This window comes from Diadema setosum, chromosome 14 (assembly GCF_964275005.1).
Source record: "Diadema setosum chromosome 14, eeDiaSeto1, whole genome shotgun sequence".
Lineage (NCBI taxonomy): Eukaryota > Metazoa > Echinodermata > Echinoidea > Diadematoida > Diadematidae > Diadema > Diadema setosum.
This window is the reverse complement of record NC_092698.1, coordinates 15,644,787-15,659,594: the sequence shown is the minus strand read 5'-3', so window position 1 is coordinate 15,659,594 and position 14,808 is coordinate 15,644,787. Positions and strand designations below refer to the sequence as shown.

Here is a 14,808-nt window from a genome sequence, read left to right as displayed (position 1 = left end):
CCGTTAACCTCATTCTAATGAACACTTTTTTTCCAATGAAATTCATAAGACTAGCACCTTTTCACCATTCATTCATTCAGTTTAGAATGATATAGCCACGTGATCACGTATTAAACATTGCGAAGAAAAAATTTTACTACCCGGAGGTCCCCGCAGATGACCCGCACATGACAGTACCTAGCACGTATCTCACCCGTAGTCGCCCGGAGTTGCGCACGCAAATCTTTTTTCCCGCAACCATGTTTAGGCGCTGTCACACTTTTCCAGCATACCGGACAATTTTTGAGGGGGACAAGGATTTGGGCGAGTCAGTGCATGTGTCTTACATGCTGGACGCGTTCTACTTAAATTCTACTTGCGGGTATACTGTGTGACCTGTGTACCAGTCGCATGGGGGGCTGACAACTCAGTGAAGGAATTCCTCTAAAGGAAAGGCAGAAGTCCTACAGAATGCCATTATCTGCGTGGGAGTTGCCTACGAGGTGCTGCCGCTACGGGCCTCTTACTGGCGTTCTGCGGGGACCTCTCCGGCCATCCCCGCTACTCACCCGGAAAAAAAGTTTTGGTCATGCTCAAAACGTAGCTGCGGTTAAATTGGACTTGCGTGCGCACCTCCGTGCAACTACAGGCGAGTTACGCGCTATAGGTACTGTCAGGTGCCGACCAACTGTGGAGAGGTACGGGTAGCAAATTTGTTTCCCCGCAAGTCAAGCCGCAAAACTTCCCAGATACGGTATGACAAGGCCTAATTGAGCATGCTCAAAACTTGTTCTGAGTGAGTCGTTGGGGGTTCGCTCGCAGAGGTACACGCAGAACAACAGTAGGAGACCCTTACTGGCAGCACCTCGCATGCAACTCTAACGCAGGTACTTCTCAGTACCTGTAAGTCGCTCAAAACAGAAAATGGATCGGTTTCAAAGCTCTCACGCAGGTCACACGGAATACACGCAAGTAGCAGGTAAGTAGCACACGTCTAGTAGGTAAGAAACAAGTACGAAAATTGGAAGGGGAGCTATCAAGGTAGAAATACAGCAGCAAAACAACGAAAGTGTAATTGATTGACCGAATATGTAGTGACCGAGCTCCAAACGTATTAATAGACGACAATAATAAAATAACAGCTTTGGTGTCATTGTGGTTTCTTTTCCAGGCGTGCTATCAATGCAAGTGAACTTTGGATCGACTTTGTTGATATAGCTAACAAAGCACCTTTACGAGTAGTGATCACGAGGTAAAATATTCTTGAGATATGGAAAAGATTATTGGCTCACATATCAGGTGACATGGTCCTTATTCGTGTAACGTGTGTATTCTGTCGATTCCTGGTAAATCGTATGTCTTTAAACATATAGTATTATCGTAGCGTTGTGTGTGGCTAATTGTAGCACCTTTTGGTTTCTTTTCGAGACGAATGACTTGCGATAGAACCTCTACGCGGATACTGCACACCATTTCTTATATTCCTTGGAATAATTTGATACGTGCCGTAGCAGTGACGTCTTTATATCCATAGCTCATGAAGAAAGCGTAGTGGAAAACATAATTCTGTGTTGCTGACAATGTCAATGGTCTTTGCAGTGTCGGGAATTCTTTCTTTGTTCTTTTTGCTGACTGACGCTATGCTGAAAAGAAATGAAACCCCAACGTATCATCGATAACCTGTAAAGAGCTTTTTAAGCCATTAAGGAGTGCCCGTTCCATCCTCTCACAACCCACTCCTTTGGCAAGGGGAGTTCAGGATCCGCCCCCTTGTAACACTTGCTGGAAACTCGCCACCTATATTGGTGTAACAAAGTGCCTTGGAAGAAGAGTTTTGCACCTTCAACAGCCTCCGTCAGGCCCCTTGAAATCATGATGTATTTCCTTCACCTTCTTTGCGTGGTGATGTTTCTTCATCAAGTAAGAGGACAGGCAACGTGTAATGGGGTTTTAGGAAACGAGTGTTCATGCAGCTACAATAACCCCAGTACAGGCACTAGGAAGACATTCAACTTCAATGCGTTGGGAAGCAAGACAGGTGAACCGGCGTAAGTACAGAAAAGATCCTGTATGTCTTGTGCCGTTAGTTCTCTCTCTTTCTCACCAATACCACAGGCCTATATCTAGCTGCGCATATTAATTAATTGTTAGCCATACCTAAAATGTACCACATTGCCTTATACAAACTCAAAGCTATTTTGTAACCTGAACCTTTTGATGATCGAAGGATAACACAATGGCAGGATTTAGGTTCACGATATTTGAGTCCATTATAGTGACTATAATATTACTTCCCTTATTCCGTCGGTAGTATAATTACCATTTCAAGGTCTGCGGCATCAAGAATCCGGCGAAGGGCTGATGCCATATCTATAGACGCCCAACCTTCCTGAATTCACAGTTATGGCTACAATAATTATACAACATTTTAGTCAAATTCCTTGGATACTTTAAAAAAATATTTTGTCACATTAACGTATTGCTCTGTAAAGAGAGTGGGTTTGTCAAAGTGATAGATCTATGAAAGCATAAATTTCATAGCATAATCACAAAGCCGTTGACATATCTCCTTCAGAAGAGATGGGGAATGATATTATCCTTGACATAAATGTCAGTGTAAAATAACAAGTTAAGGGAATGATTTATAAACGTGACAAGCAGTAAATTCATCTTCCTATTTTCTTTATAATCATTTCGCTATGATTGTTCTGACTTCACTTACACGTTTGAGGTATAAATTCAAGTTTAACCCTATTCTGTCATGACTGGCACTGTAAAGGCATGGAATGGAATTAATTTGTATACTGTAGTAGATGAAAGTAGTTTTCACCAGTTTATAATGCAATGGGAACACAGTAACATCTTCGCATGTCGTTGACTCGAAACACATGGGACCATGCAGACTAAATGAATTTAACTGGCATGCATTTTGCAGATTTCCCTACCAACAGCCTACAACACCCGACGATTTCCAGTATGCTTACAACCCCTGCTTTCCCTTCACTGACGAGGACAGTACGGAATGTCAGGATGTTGCTGTAAGTCGACAGCTGTCGAGCTGTTTCCAAATCTTAAAGTCACCTTAAAGTGAGCATTCAAAGAAAGTCACCATTCGAACAAGATCTAGTGCATGATATGTTGTGTTTATGTCAGAACTTTGGAGAGTACTAAAATGTACTTGAGCTTTTTGCTCATTCCAAAATGGGGAATGCAATAACAGCACCGAGAACATTCATACGATGTCTGCGGTAGTGGAAGCACTTCGGATGAATTCGGGAAAGTTTTTTACAGGCGTCATAAAATGGACTAATCTAACAGCAGCAGACGACATGTCACAGCTAAAACACAAATCAAAGGTACATTCATTGGTACTGAAGAAGAGGTTAAAGTACTTTGAGTTACGCTAATTTCAATATTATTCCAAAGAAAAGGTGACACAGAACGCTACCTTGCCAGTGCCAAGCTTATAGAAACCATCACCGGAATTGAAGATTTTAGTATGCAATGGCCATCTCATTTTTTAGTTTGAAATCCCGTCTAACAATGGTGAATGTAAATGAATAGCAAACCATCCGGCGTGGCAGTGCGGCTGAATGCATAACTCAGAAGCAAAAGGCCCAGCAAACGCTGCTTATTTGCCGAAATGTTCGGGGCGGGCAAGTGCATGAGAGACGTGGAATTTTACTTTCTATTCGAAAGATTGTCCATACTGTTGATGTTTTTAAAGCAGATCATTCAAATGACACGGTTAGATTCACTTTGCATTGGTATGGCATTTATCCCGGCTACATATCAATAAAACCCTCACCTTTGAACCTGAACATTGTCTTTAGGACGTGATCTGCTTCTTCTTGCTAATTCCATTCAATGAGGTCACAAATATTAGACATGTTCGGCAAGTTTCGGTAGGTTTTCGAAATAGAAAGGATATTGACATTTATGTCACACAAAGTGTTTTCCGTGAGGTCGGGAATTGTAATAACTGGGGCTGGCTTAAACTCTATTTGCAATTTCATTAAATATTATTCATGTTTAATATTTTTGAATGGACAGTTTAAGTATTAAAAGAGAAAAATATAGACAATTTATGGTAGGGCAAAAAGACATAAAAATCTTTCTCTGTTGATTTCGTTTCATAAAAGAAAAGAAATTTAGTTGCTGTTTGAGTCCAGGTTTTGGGGGCTTTGTGAGGTCACGATAGGATCGCTCTATCTTATTGGGCATAATGCAATGTATAGTTGCAACTAGTATTAAAGTTTGATGAAAACGTGGGAAATACCGAAAGTCTCATTACTTTCCGAATTCATGTGTGATTTCGATGAAACTCCAGTGATTTAGTATATGAATTGATCAACTCTAATCTATCAAAGCCTATACGTAATTTCAAGGTTGAGCTGAACTTCTCATATTATAAGTTACTCACTCTATTCATCTCTTATAATTATACATGAGAATTCAGTGAGGGCACTGAAACCGATGCGGAAACACAGGCGTGTGTGAGTGGGACCACACCATTATAATGCGCCTTTTTAAAAAGCCTTACTTAACGAAAAAAAAAAAAACACCACACTAATAATTCTCGTCTATTCACGATTTGTAACATAATGATGACACAATGGTAACTAGCTAACTTTTGTTTTTAATTAATTACATGAAAAGATATCATATTGTAGGTCGAGGTAATCAAATTATGGTTATAATGAAACTGCTACCTAAAAATCAGTGATTTGTAATGGGAATTGACTCTCAAAATAAAATGAAAGATTAGTCATTGTTTTATTATTGTATGTATGTATGTATGTATGTATGTGTAAATGTATGTATACCTATATTTGGTCTTGTAGGCATGCCAGAGATCAGACGATGAGCAGCACTATTACAGCCTCGGCGATCCGACCCCGAAAGAGTACTCTGTGGGAACAAACAATGATATCATCATAACTTACACGACAGATGTCAGGTCGGCGCTATGTTTTGTTTATCACATTTCATGAGCTGTGGCATTTTGTCTTTAATTCAAATCCATTTTTAAAGTTTGATGTCGAGAAAAATACTCTCGGCACATATCAATGCAGACACAAAAACACACGTACATACTCCTTTTGCCATGTATTTTTTTTAATTAACTTATATTCCACTAATATAATAATTATCAAATAGTTAGGCATTAACTTGTGCTGAGTGATAAAATTACAGTTTTATCTTTACAAATAAAATGACACAAAGGATGGATGGAAAACCCTTTGTTCTTTTTAATGTATTCTTCTCAACAAAAGAATACAAAACACACTTATATTCACAGACCCTTAATTTTTGTTGGCCTTTTTTTGTCATTATAAAATGAGAAAAAAACGCTCTTTCGTTGTATTCCTTGAACGGAAGTTGAAATTTTGTTTGCTGGAGTCCTACTGAGGCGGTGTTTTTTTTTTTATAAAACCATAATGATTTTGATTATCATCATCCTCAGAAAAATTAAATGCATGCTATATTTTGTCAGCATAGTTATTGAAGCAAAGTTCTTGATTATCCCTGTTCCGATTCTTCAATAGCAGCTTGTAGGCACTATACACTCATTGCATTTCTGGGTTTTTGTTTTTGTTTTTGTTGTTGTTCTCTTGATCCTATTTGTTCTGTAACGTTTGTATTGTTCCGAATTACTTAATTTTTTTATTTTATAAGTTTTTGAGTCGATTGTATGAGTTATCCACAGTGCTTTTAATAGAACGTGGATAATATAATATGTAACAAGGTTGATAAAACTACGTAAATATATATGCATTGAATTCATAATTACCTTTAATTTTCATGGTACCGTCAACTCTAATGTACTTAGATCATCTGTGAATTTGCTTTCGTATAATTATGTTCTGTGGTAGAAAATGAAATAGATTGAATTGAAAGTCAAGTGAATATTAAGTCACTTAAATTAAAAGTCAAACACACCATTGTATAATAAAAAAGGTAAAAGGCAATGGTAATCTGACTTTATCAAAAGAATGCATAGCAGGACGATACCCCCTCCGTCAACACCGCATTTCAAGTTACCCCTTTCCCTAACACGCCAACCGTAACATTTTGCCCCTTGTATACTCTCGACAGCCACCTTCGCACTCTATTTATGTCCCATAATATCCCAACTTCCGTTCTCCCTCGTCTGTGTATATCTGCCCCAACCTTCCAGTAAGAACGACATTTGCTCACTCTCATTATTTATACACTTTTGGTGATGTTTCAGACATTATAAGGGAGTTTTTCATTTGTTTAGTTCAAACATTCCCATTTATGTTGTTGAATTCTTACTTTACTGCTTTCTTTCCTTCTCAGTCAATCCAAAACAAATATCTTTCTGATCTCTTTACTTGGTACTGCACAAAAGTGAAAAAAAAAAAACAAACAAACAAAGGAGAAAAAACTAAAAATGCTCAAACCAACTTTATTCTACCCAAGTTTCCTTTCAAACACAATAACCATACAGGAGGTTTTTTTTTTTTTTTTGTCTTTTATATACCAACTTTATCCTTTTCATTGCAATTGTTTGATTTCCCATGATTTTTCATTATAAACTAACAGAAAAAAGCCACATTAGAAATCGAATTTTGACCTTGTAAATGTGCATCAGCTATTGCCTCTGGGTGAAGAATATCCATGACTCACAAATCCACTCCTTCCTGTAACAGTAATGGGGAAACAAAACGAACCGAATGGACAAAAGTATTGAAAGTGAATCACAATCTTACAGCTGATGTTAGCAGATTTTGACAGAAGAATTTTTAGCCTTGAACGCAGACTAGTACATTTCAATTTCAGAGAGCAGCCCCCCCCCCCCCCCCCCCCCCCGCTTGGCACGAGCATATGAAATACGTCTGCAAAAATGGTCTATGAAAGTATGTTATTACATTATGCAAGCTTTTCTGCACAGGTGTATCTGAGTGTTTTATTTTCATTATATCGTGTGCTATACTTTATACGAGATTCAAACGTGTTCTATACGGTCAGGTTTAAACTCCCAGATATAAATCCAGGGGTAGGAATGAAGGTGATTGTCTATTTTTTTCTTTCAGAATCATGAAATTAATTATGTGATACAGTATTTGAAGAACAGGGACCTCATACTGTACTTGGATATTTTGTCGGCTTCGTTAATTGTTTAAGTGTTTGAATATATCGTGGGACATTGACTGTTTCATTAAATTTCAGGACATCATTAGTGACCTTTCACTGCGATGCAAACGCAAAGACTAAAGCCGTATATGTGGTTAATGGCGAAACATCGGGTGATAATAAATACGTAAGTATCACGTCAGTTTGCTTTGAATATTACCTCCTGTCCGTTTATACCATGAAATGATGTACCGCTAATGTCACCAATGGTATTTAAGAGAAATACAACAAAAATATAAGTCACGATGACTATTGAAAGTTCTGGTGTATAGAGTAAGTCATAATCTATGATTTGTACTTTTTTGCCAGTATGCATTCTTTTGTTTATCTGTATCATTTATCCTTTACAAAGTCGAATGTTTATGTTTATGATGTAATTCCAGATTTATTATGTGTTATGTTTTGTTGGAAAAAGAAGAATGAAAAAATAAATGAATTGAATTGAATTCAACACGTTTCTTATAAAACACACTTACAGAAAAAAAAACTCTCTTTTTTTTTGTTCTTTGGGCATGGTTGTATATACTATTAATGTAACTTTGTAAATGTGTAATCATGAATATAACATATATCACATGACGGAGTATATACGATATTGTCGATTGTGATTAGTAATTACATTTTGTGACAAGTTAATTGTTTATCATTTCCATACATTATCCTTATAATGTTATTCACAAAACGCTGTCACAAACTATGAATGAATTCATATTTAAAGACATTCACTTATCGCTAAAGAGTAGATTGAAGTAACGTATAAATTAAGCGATTAAACAGATGAATAGGAAAAAAAAAATTAAAAAAGAAGTAGAATAATATGGAACTCATTGCAACCAAACTCAACTCTTTTCTAGTACTTCACCATTAACACCTGCTTGGCGTGTCTAGACGACGTGGAAGGGTGTCACGGCTCATCTTCCGGTGGAGGCGGTGGGCTAACCGTGGGTGGAATTCTCTGTATAATGTGAGAGGAGTGACCCTTTTGATTTTTAATTTTACAATTAAACCATTTCTCATTAACCGGTCGATTTGTATCTGCTCATGCATGTCGAAAGCATCCATGTCATTATGTACAGCAAGTCAAACGAGAAACGGAAATCAAATCTAAAGTTTCAAAGTTCAAATTTTCTTATCATACACAATACAAACAGAAATCATAGTAACGTGTTTGAAATGTGAATACAACTCGTAACGTAGAAATACACACAAAAAGTGTATGTATGTATGTATGTATGTAAACATATAAAATGTACATGGATCCCTTGTAGTTACAAGGCAGAAATGAATCTGAATACCTGGATAAATATGAGAACATACCTTTCCGTGTGTGTGTGTGTGTGTGTGTGTGTGTGTCTAGGTATCTATGAATTCATGAAGACTGTCAATGCGACATCATTTCTCTTTGAGAGTGGCTCTTTTGACGGAAAAGGAAGTTTATCTAAAAACTTTTATAGCATTTTCAATCATTGCTTCTTTTATGTTAAGCCTGCAAAAGTTTACATTTCAACAAAAATTTAAACAAGTATCTATTTTTTTTTCTTTTCAGTAATTGCCTCGCGCTTGCTTATCATAATCATGTTCAGTAAATTTCATTTTGTTTCATTCGTCGTTCGTAGGCTTCCGTGTAAAGACTACATTGTATCCCGTCAGCACGATTTACCCAAGCAAACCTTCAGTTATCGCTGAACCTTGCAAATTATCCTCGTCCCCCCCCCCCCCACACACACACATAAATACGAAAATCTGAATTTCGTCTGTAAATAACAATAATCGCATGCCCATGTTTATTGTGTGTGTGTGTGTGTGTGCGTGTTTGTAGAGCCTGTCTCACGGGTGGTTTCTAATGAGTGTTTAATGCTTTTCTTCTGCTAAGTGTGTCAGCATTAAACTTTGCCAGCATTAAACTTTATTCAAACTGTCCGTTTGTGGTGGCCGAGTTTCTTTCATTTTCTACCACATATACGGAGACACCTTAAATACTTAATTATGAGCAAGCGATTACGGAGCCGACAATTCTAAGGCTCCTCTGTCAGACTTAGCAATGATCATAAAGTGCCTTGCCTAAAACACAGCCACTGCTTTCAGCTGCTTCGAACCGGGGACCTCAGGATTGAGATGCCGTGGTCATGTCCACTAAACCTCAACGGCTCCTGCAAGGTTTTAGTGAAGCAGTAAAATATTATTTTCACCAGTACCGAATTGAACCTACTTATTTGTCGATATTTGTTATTTACAGTTTTGGTTATTGCTATTTCAAATGCATACATGCAGATTCACTGTATTGGTGGTAGTCTACGTCATTGGTGGCGTCCTATTCATGAAGTATGTGAGAGGGGCCCAAGGAAAGGAACTGGTACCAAACTACAGCTTTTGGATAGACTTGCCTGGTCTCATCAAGGTATGAGTCATAAGAAGGTTGCTGCTACATGTCGCACAAGAATACAAAATTCAGACTGTGTAACCCTTGCTCCATGGTTTTACACTCACACACTAGGTCAATTATCCATTCATTCATTTATCTACTTATCTATTTATGTATGCATTCATTTATTCATTCATTCAATTGTTTTTGTTTCAGTAGGGTAGCTCTTTCAGTGGCTACAAACACTGCTATACTCAGAGGCCCTACACTTACATCACAAAATACAGATATGGAAGAAAGAAAGAAAGAAAGAAATAGCATATACATAATACAGTTGCACTAAACTTACAACATAGCCACATTGCTGAGTATTGTTGAGACAGAAAATATATAAATAACTTTTTTTTTTACCATTGGTAATATCATAGAACTCCAACTCAAACACTGAATTATTCCTCGTGCAGTTCTATCCACCTCGGATTGTGGCCTCTGTGAAACAAAAAGGCGCTCCAGATAATTCAGAATTTGTTGTTTTGTAATCCAGTATAGCGCATGATAAAGCATGCAACAACTGTATAATAGATAACTTTATGTGTATTTAATATATAAAATGTTTGAATTTCTTCATACTAGACGAAATCTAAAAACTGAAATGTTCATTTTTGCTGGATATGGAAGTTGCGGTTGTAAATGTTAATTCAATAAGTTTATTACAGACATTGTAGTATGGTAGATCTATGGAAATGAAAAATAAATGACTCTCCAACAGTGTGAGGGTGTAATTTGACAATTCGAACATCACAGCAACTTCTTTTTTTGTGTCTCATGGTGAACACGCTTCGAGACGACTGTTCACTTTAATAATATAGCGTCTAGTTTTCATTAGTTTAGAGCCGCCTGAGGTTGCTAAATCTTATCCGCCTATAGTGAATGATTCTAGAGCTGTAATGAATATCTTTCCTCTTGAGGTGGTACTTGGAAGACGACTTTTTGGACGCATTGAACAGTGTTCAACCTATCATGAAGTCCCAGAAAGCATATTTCTGTGCACATCTCAGTGAAAGTTTGAGGTAAATCAGACAATCCGTTCAAAACTTGCGACTTTTTAAAGTTTCTGCGCAATCATTGCTGGATGAGAAGACTATTATAATTAAGTTTATATAGAATGTCACACGCTGAGACGATATAAGGAAGATATGAAGAGAATTTCACAAAATTTCAGATTTTGAAAAATGTACACATCCTTTGACTTGTCACTGATGTATGTTAAGGGTAATATTAGCCCCCTGTCTTCTAAAAGATTCAGGTCAAGAGTTCTTTTACCATGTCTACTGAGCAGGAAAAGTGAAAATTATATGCTTAATTTTATTCTTATTTTCTATACATCGTTCTAGACATAAGCTATAATAGTCTTCTCATCCAGCGATGGTAAAATTGGAACTTCAAAATATATAGATTTTGAACGGATTGTCCGATTTTCCACAAACTTTCACTGGTGTTTCTATCAATATTGATGCATCTCAGTCAAGCGCGCCGGAACACTTCTGGTTTTGGGGGGGGGGGGGGGCAAAATCTCAAGGGGGGCACATTGTGACGATGTGAGATCCTCGGCGCGTGAGCGAAGCGAATGAGCGGGGGGGGGTGGAAAGGGGGATACCCCCCCCCCCCCCCCACTGTAGGGAGCTTTTGTAAAACAGGGTACAAAAGTCGCGTTTATAGACCAAATTTCTAAGGAATTAAACATGGTGAAAATAATCAGTGCGTAGGACTGTGATTATTACATACGGGAGTACATAATAATGTGATGGTGTGAGATCCTCGGCGAGGGAGCGAAGTGACCGAGCAGGGGGAGGGTGTGGGAGGGGGGATACCCCCTCCCACGGTGGGGACTTTTTGTAAAAAGAGAGTATAAAAGTCGCGTTTACAGAGAATTAAAGCAAATTTCTGGGGAATTAACATGTTGAAAAAATCAGTTGTTACTATGATCATAATATACGGGAGTACATTAATAATGTGATGGTGCGAGATCTTCGGCGAGGGTGTGGGAGGGGGATACTCCCTCCCACGGTAGGGAATTTTTGTAAAAACAGAGTATAAAAGTCGCCTTTATAGAACATTTAAAAGCAAATTTCTATGGAATTAACATATTGAAAAAAATCAGTTGGAAGGACCATGATCTTAACATACGGGGGTATATTATGTGATGTTGTGAGATCCTCGTCGAGGGAGCGAAGCAACCGAGCGGGGGAGGGTGTGGGAGGGGGATACCCCCTCCCACGGTAGGGAATTTTTGTAAAAGGGACTTTTTATAAAAGTCGCTTTTATAGAGCGAGCCACTTTCACTTTGCAATTTATCTGAAATGTACTCATTAAAAGCTTAAACGTGATCGCATCGTTCGAACAATAAAAAATATTCTTATACTACTAGAAAGCAAAGAAGAAAATGAAATATGTAAGGTTTACTAAAGTTATGTTTCAGCGGGTACACTCAAGGACACGAGGCTACCATCTATACACAAAATTTACTCATAAGTTACTATTAGTGTATAGATACAATAATGTATGTTGTTAGTGCACTTTCGCCCCGTTAGGGGCGAAAAATTTGCATTTTCAGTTATGAAATTACAACATTTAGACAAGAAATATGCCTTTATTGTTCATTTTGGTCTTTAAATCAGTGATTAATTATTTGTTACAGGGGGCACTTTGGGGGGGGGGGGGGGCAAAAACTCGTTTTGCCCCCCCCCCCCCCCAACATTTTGTTTGGGGGCAAGTGCCACCCCTGCCCCCCCCCCCCCCCCCGCTTCCGGCGCCCTTGATCTCAGTTCACATACATCGGTACATACTGACATATGAAGGTGAACAGGCAGAATGCATGAAAGTATAGAGGTGTGTTGGATATAGTATATGCCAAACCAAAGCACAAACGTGATAGAGAAGAGTTGGAAAAAACCTCACAAACGGAGTTTGTAATGCTTATGAAGTGAAAAGAGGTGCATACCGTAAAAAGAAGAGAAAACAAACAAACAAACAAACACGATCATAGGAACAACAAAAAAAAAACTGTTTCACACTTTGCTCACTTAGGTTTACACCAAATTGTTTATGGAAGTATAATTGTGTTCACCCTTGAGGGTTGGTGAATACATTTTACTATCATTCGCAGTGTGCAAAATTCTATCTTTCTGTTTATTTCAGGATGGCTGCATGTTCCTGGTAGGATTGTGTAAAGGTGGTTGCAGAGGACAAAACTATCAGTCTTTCGATTAACGTGAGTATAATGATTACTATACTTCTTCGCATTTCTCGAGTACGATGTTTCAAAATGATTATGCTTTAATTGGTGGGTGCGATTGGTATACTTAAAGGGATGGTACAGTATTGGTGGAGATGAGAAATGGGCTTTTAACTTTTTGTGAGATATCAATAAAGCACTTATGAAATAGTACAGAGCGTATCATTCTAGGAGGAATTCAAAGTTTATTTGAGTAGAGTCGGTCTTGGAATGGCTGAAACATCAAAAAAACAAAGTAAAACAAAGCGACCGCAATAAAAGGTGGGTCCCACCATTTATTAAAATAGCTCTGTTTTGCATATCTCAGCCATTTCAAAACCAATTATCATCAAATGAAATGTTGAATTCCTCGTAGAATTACACGCTCTTTCATATTTCATAAGAGGTTTCTCATTATCTCACCAAGAAATGTTAGAATCCTGAAATTAGGTCTCAACCAAAATTATACAATCTCTTTAAGGCTCACCAACAACACTGAAAATGAATGTGTATATATAGTAAGTCTGTTGGTATGAAATGTCTTCATAGCCAGCTCTACCGTAATACAATCAACAAACAAAACTGCAGCTCTTGTATTTATGTTTATTTGTTCTATTGTGCTCTAAATCGTAAATCGGGTTAATAAATCTTATCACCTGGATGTTGAAGGTGTGCAATTCGTCAGGAAATTTATCTTACACAAAGACTGCAATAAATGATGAAAATAAAGCCGTGTCCCACAGGCCCTTCACAATAATATATCATTATGTATTTTCACGGTAAAATAACAGTGTTGTTTTGTTTTTGCCTACTATAGATCTTGGCTGGACTCCACGCTGACTGTCGGCTGTCTAATTTCCAAGCATGGATAACTCACATTTTCTCATGAGAAAGACATATTAAACAGACGTTTGTGAAATGGGCCACTTTCACATCCGAAATCTGTTCCTATCATCTCGATTTAGTATCATAATAATGATTGTTGCCAATATCACTGTTGTGTGGATACTTGCGATAACAAAATGCTTTGTAACTTTTGCTATTTTTCCGTTTTCATTTAATCCTTAACTCTTGTGTTTGTTTGCTCTTACATACCTTGCCAAGATCAAAGTATATATCGGAGTTTCTCTGTAAATTATTGTACCAATGGAAGTGCGTGAAAATCTATTTAATACACCTGAAATATGTGTGTTGGTAACATGCTGCACGATATACTGCAAATTTGGTAATACGACCCTTGAACTGGAATAAAAATTGTTGGAGGTATTCGAAGAGAAACACGTATCAAGTGCAATCAAGATATTTGACTCACCTTACCTCCGCGGAAAACGTCTTATGCAACATAGAAAGTGTACATTTTCATATTTTTGAAGCGAGAGTATGTAAGCATATAGCTCTCATTAAGAGAGGAGAAACGTAGTTATACAGTGTACTTCAAAACTTCAAATAACCAATATTGTTTCAAGTTTTACTTTTAAAGAGTCTATGAAACGAATTTTATTTGTGTTGATTTATGATATCATGATTATCACTTATGTGTCTAAATGAATATCCAAATACGTGCCATGTATCCTGAAACTACTTTCCCATTTTTTAAAGGGATGGTATAGTTTTGGTTGAGACCTAATTTCACGTTTCTAACATTTTTTGGTGAGATAATGAGATACCTCTTATAAAATATGAAAGAGCATGTAATTCTATGAGGAATTCAGCGTTTATTTAATGAAAATTGGTTTTGAAATGGCTGAGATATCCCAAAAAAAAAGAGCGATTCTTATTAAGTGTGGGACCCACATTTTATTACGATCGCTTTGTTTTACTTTGTTTTTGGATGTTTCAGTCATTCCAAACCCGATTTTTATCAAATAAACTTTGAATTCCTCTTAAAGGGGATGGCTAGTAACTGATCAGTTGGAATCAGTGGGAACGCTGGGGGATGATTGTTGCAATCCTTGTGGGATTCATTTAAGAGTACCTTATATATCTATTGTTGTGTGAAAATTATTTGCTTCAGAATGCAGAATGCTCATAT

General features: G+C 37.5%; 1 protein-coding gene across 1 annotated transcript; it reads left to right on the top strand.

Annotated features, from left to right (window-relative positions):
- The first annotated feature begins 1,851 nt into the window (after positions 1-1,851).
- LOC140238373 (uncharacterized) lies at positions 1,852-12,772 on the top strand. Its single transcript, XM_072318310.1, has 7 exons — positions 1,852-2,027; positions 2,915-3,017; positions 4,824-4,939; positions 7,177-7,267; positions 7,995-8,104; positions 9,412-9,538; positions 12,701-12,772. The coding sequence occupies exons 1-7, from the start codon at positions 1,852-1,854 to the stop codon at positions 12,770-12,772; spliced, it is 795 nt and encodes a 264-aa protein (XP_072174411.1).
- Positions 12,773-14,808: the final 2,036 nt, after the last annotated feature.

What these genes read in the sequence shown, in the direction of transcription:
- LOC140238373 (XM_072318310.1), top strand. Translation starts at nt 1,852, where the DNA reads ATGATGTATTTCCTTCACCTTCTTTGCGTGGTGATGTTTCTTCATCAA. An exon ending in CGGAATGTCAGGATGTTGCT is followed by an intron (nt 3,018 to 4,823) that starts GTAAGTCGACAG and finishes TTGGTCTTGTAG; the next exon opens with GCATGCCAGAGATCAGACGA. An exon ending in ACTTACACGACAGATGTCAG is followed by an intron (nt 4,940 to 7,176) that starts GTCGGCGCTATG and finishes ATTAAATTTCAG; the next exon opens with GACATCATTAGTGACCTTTC.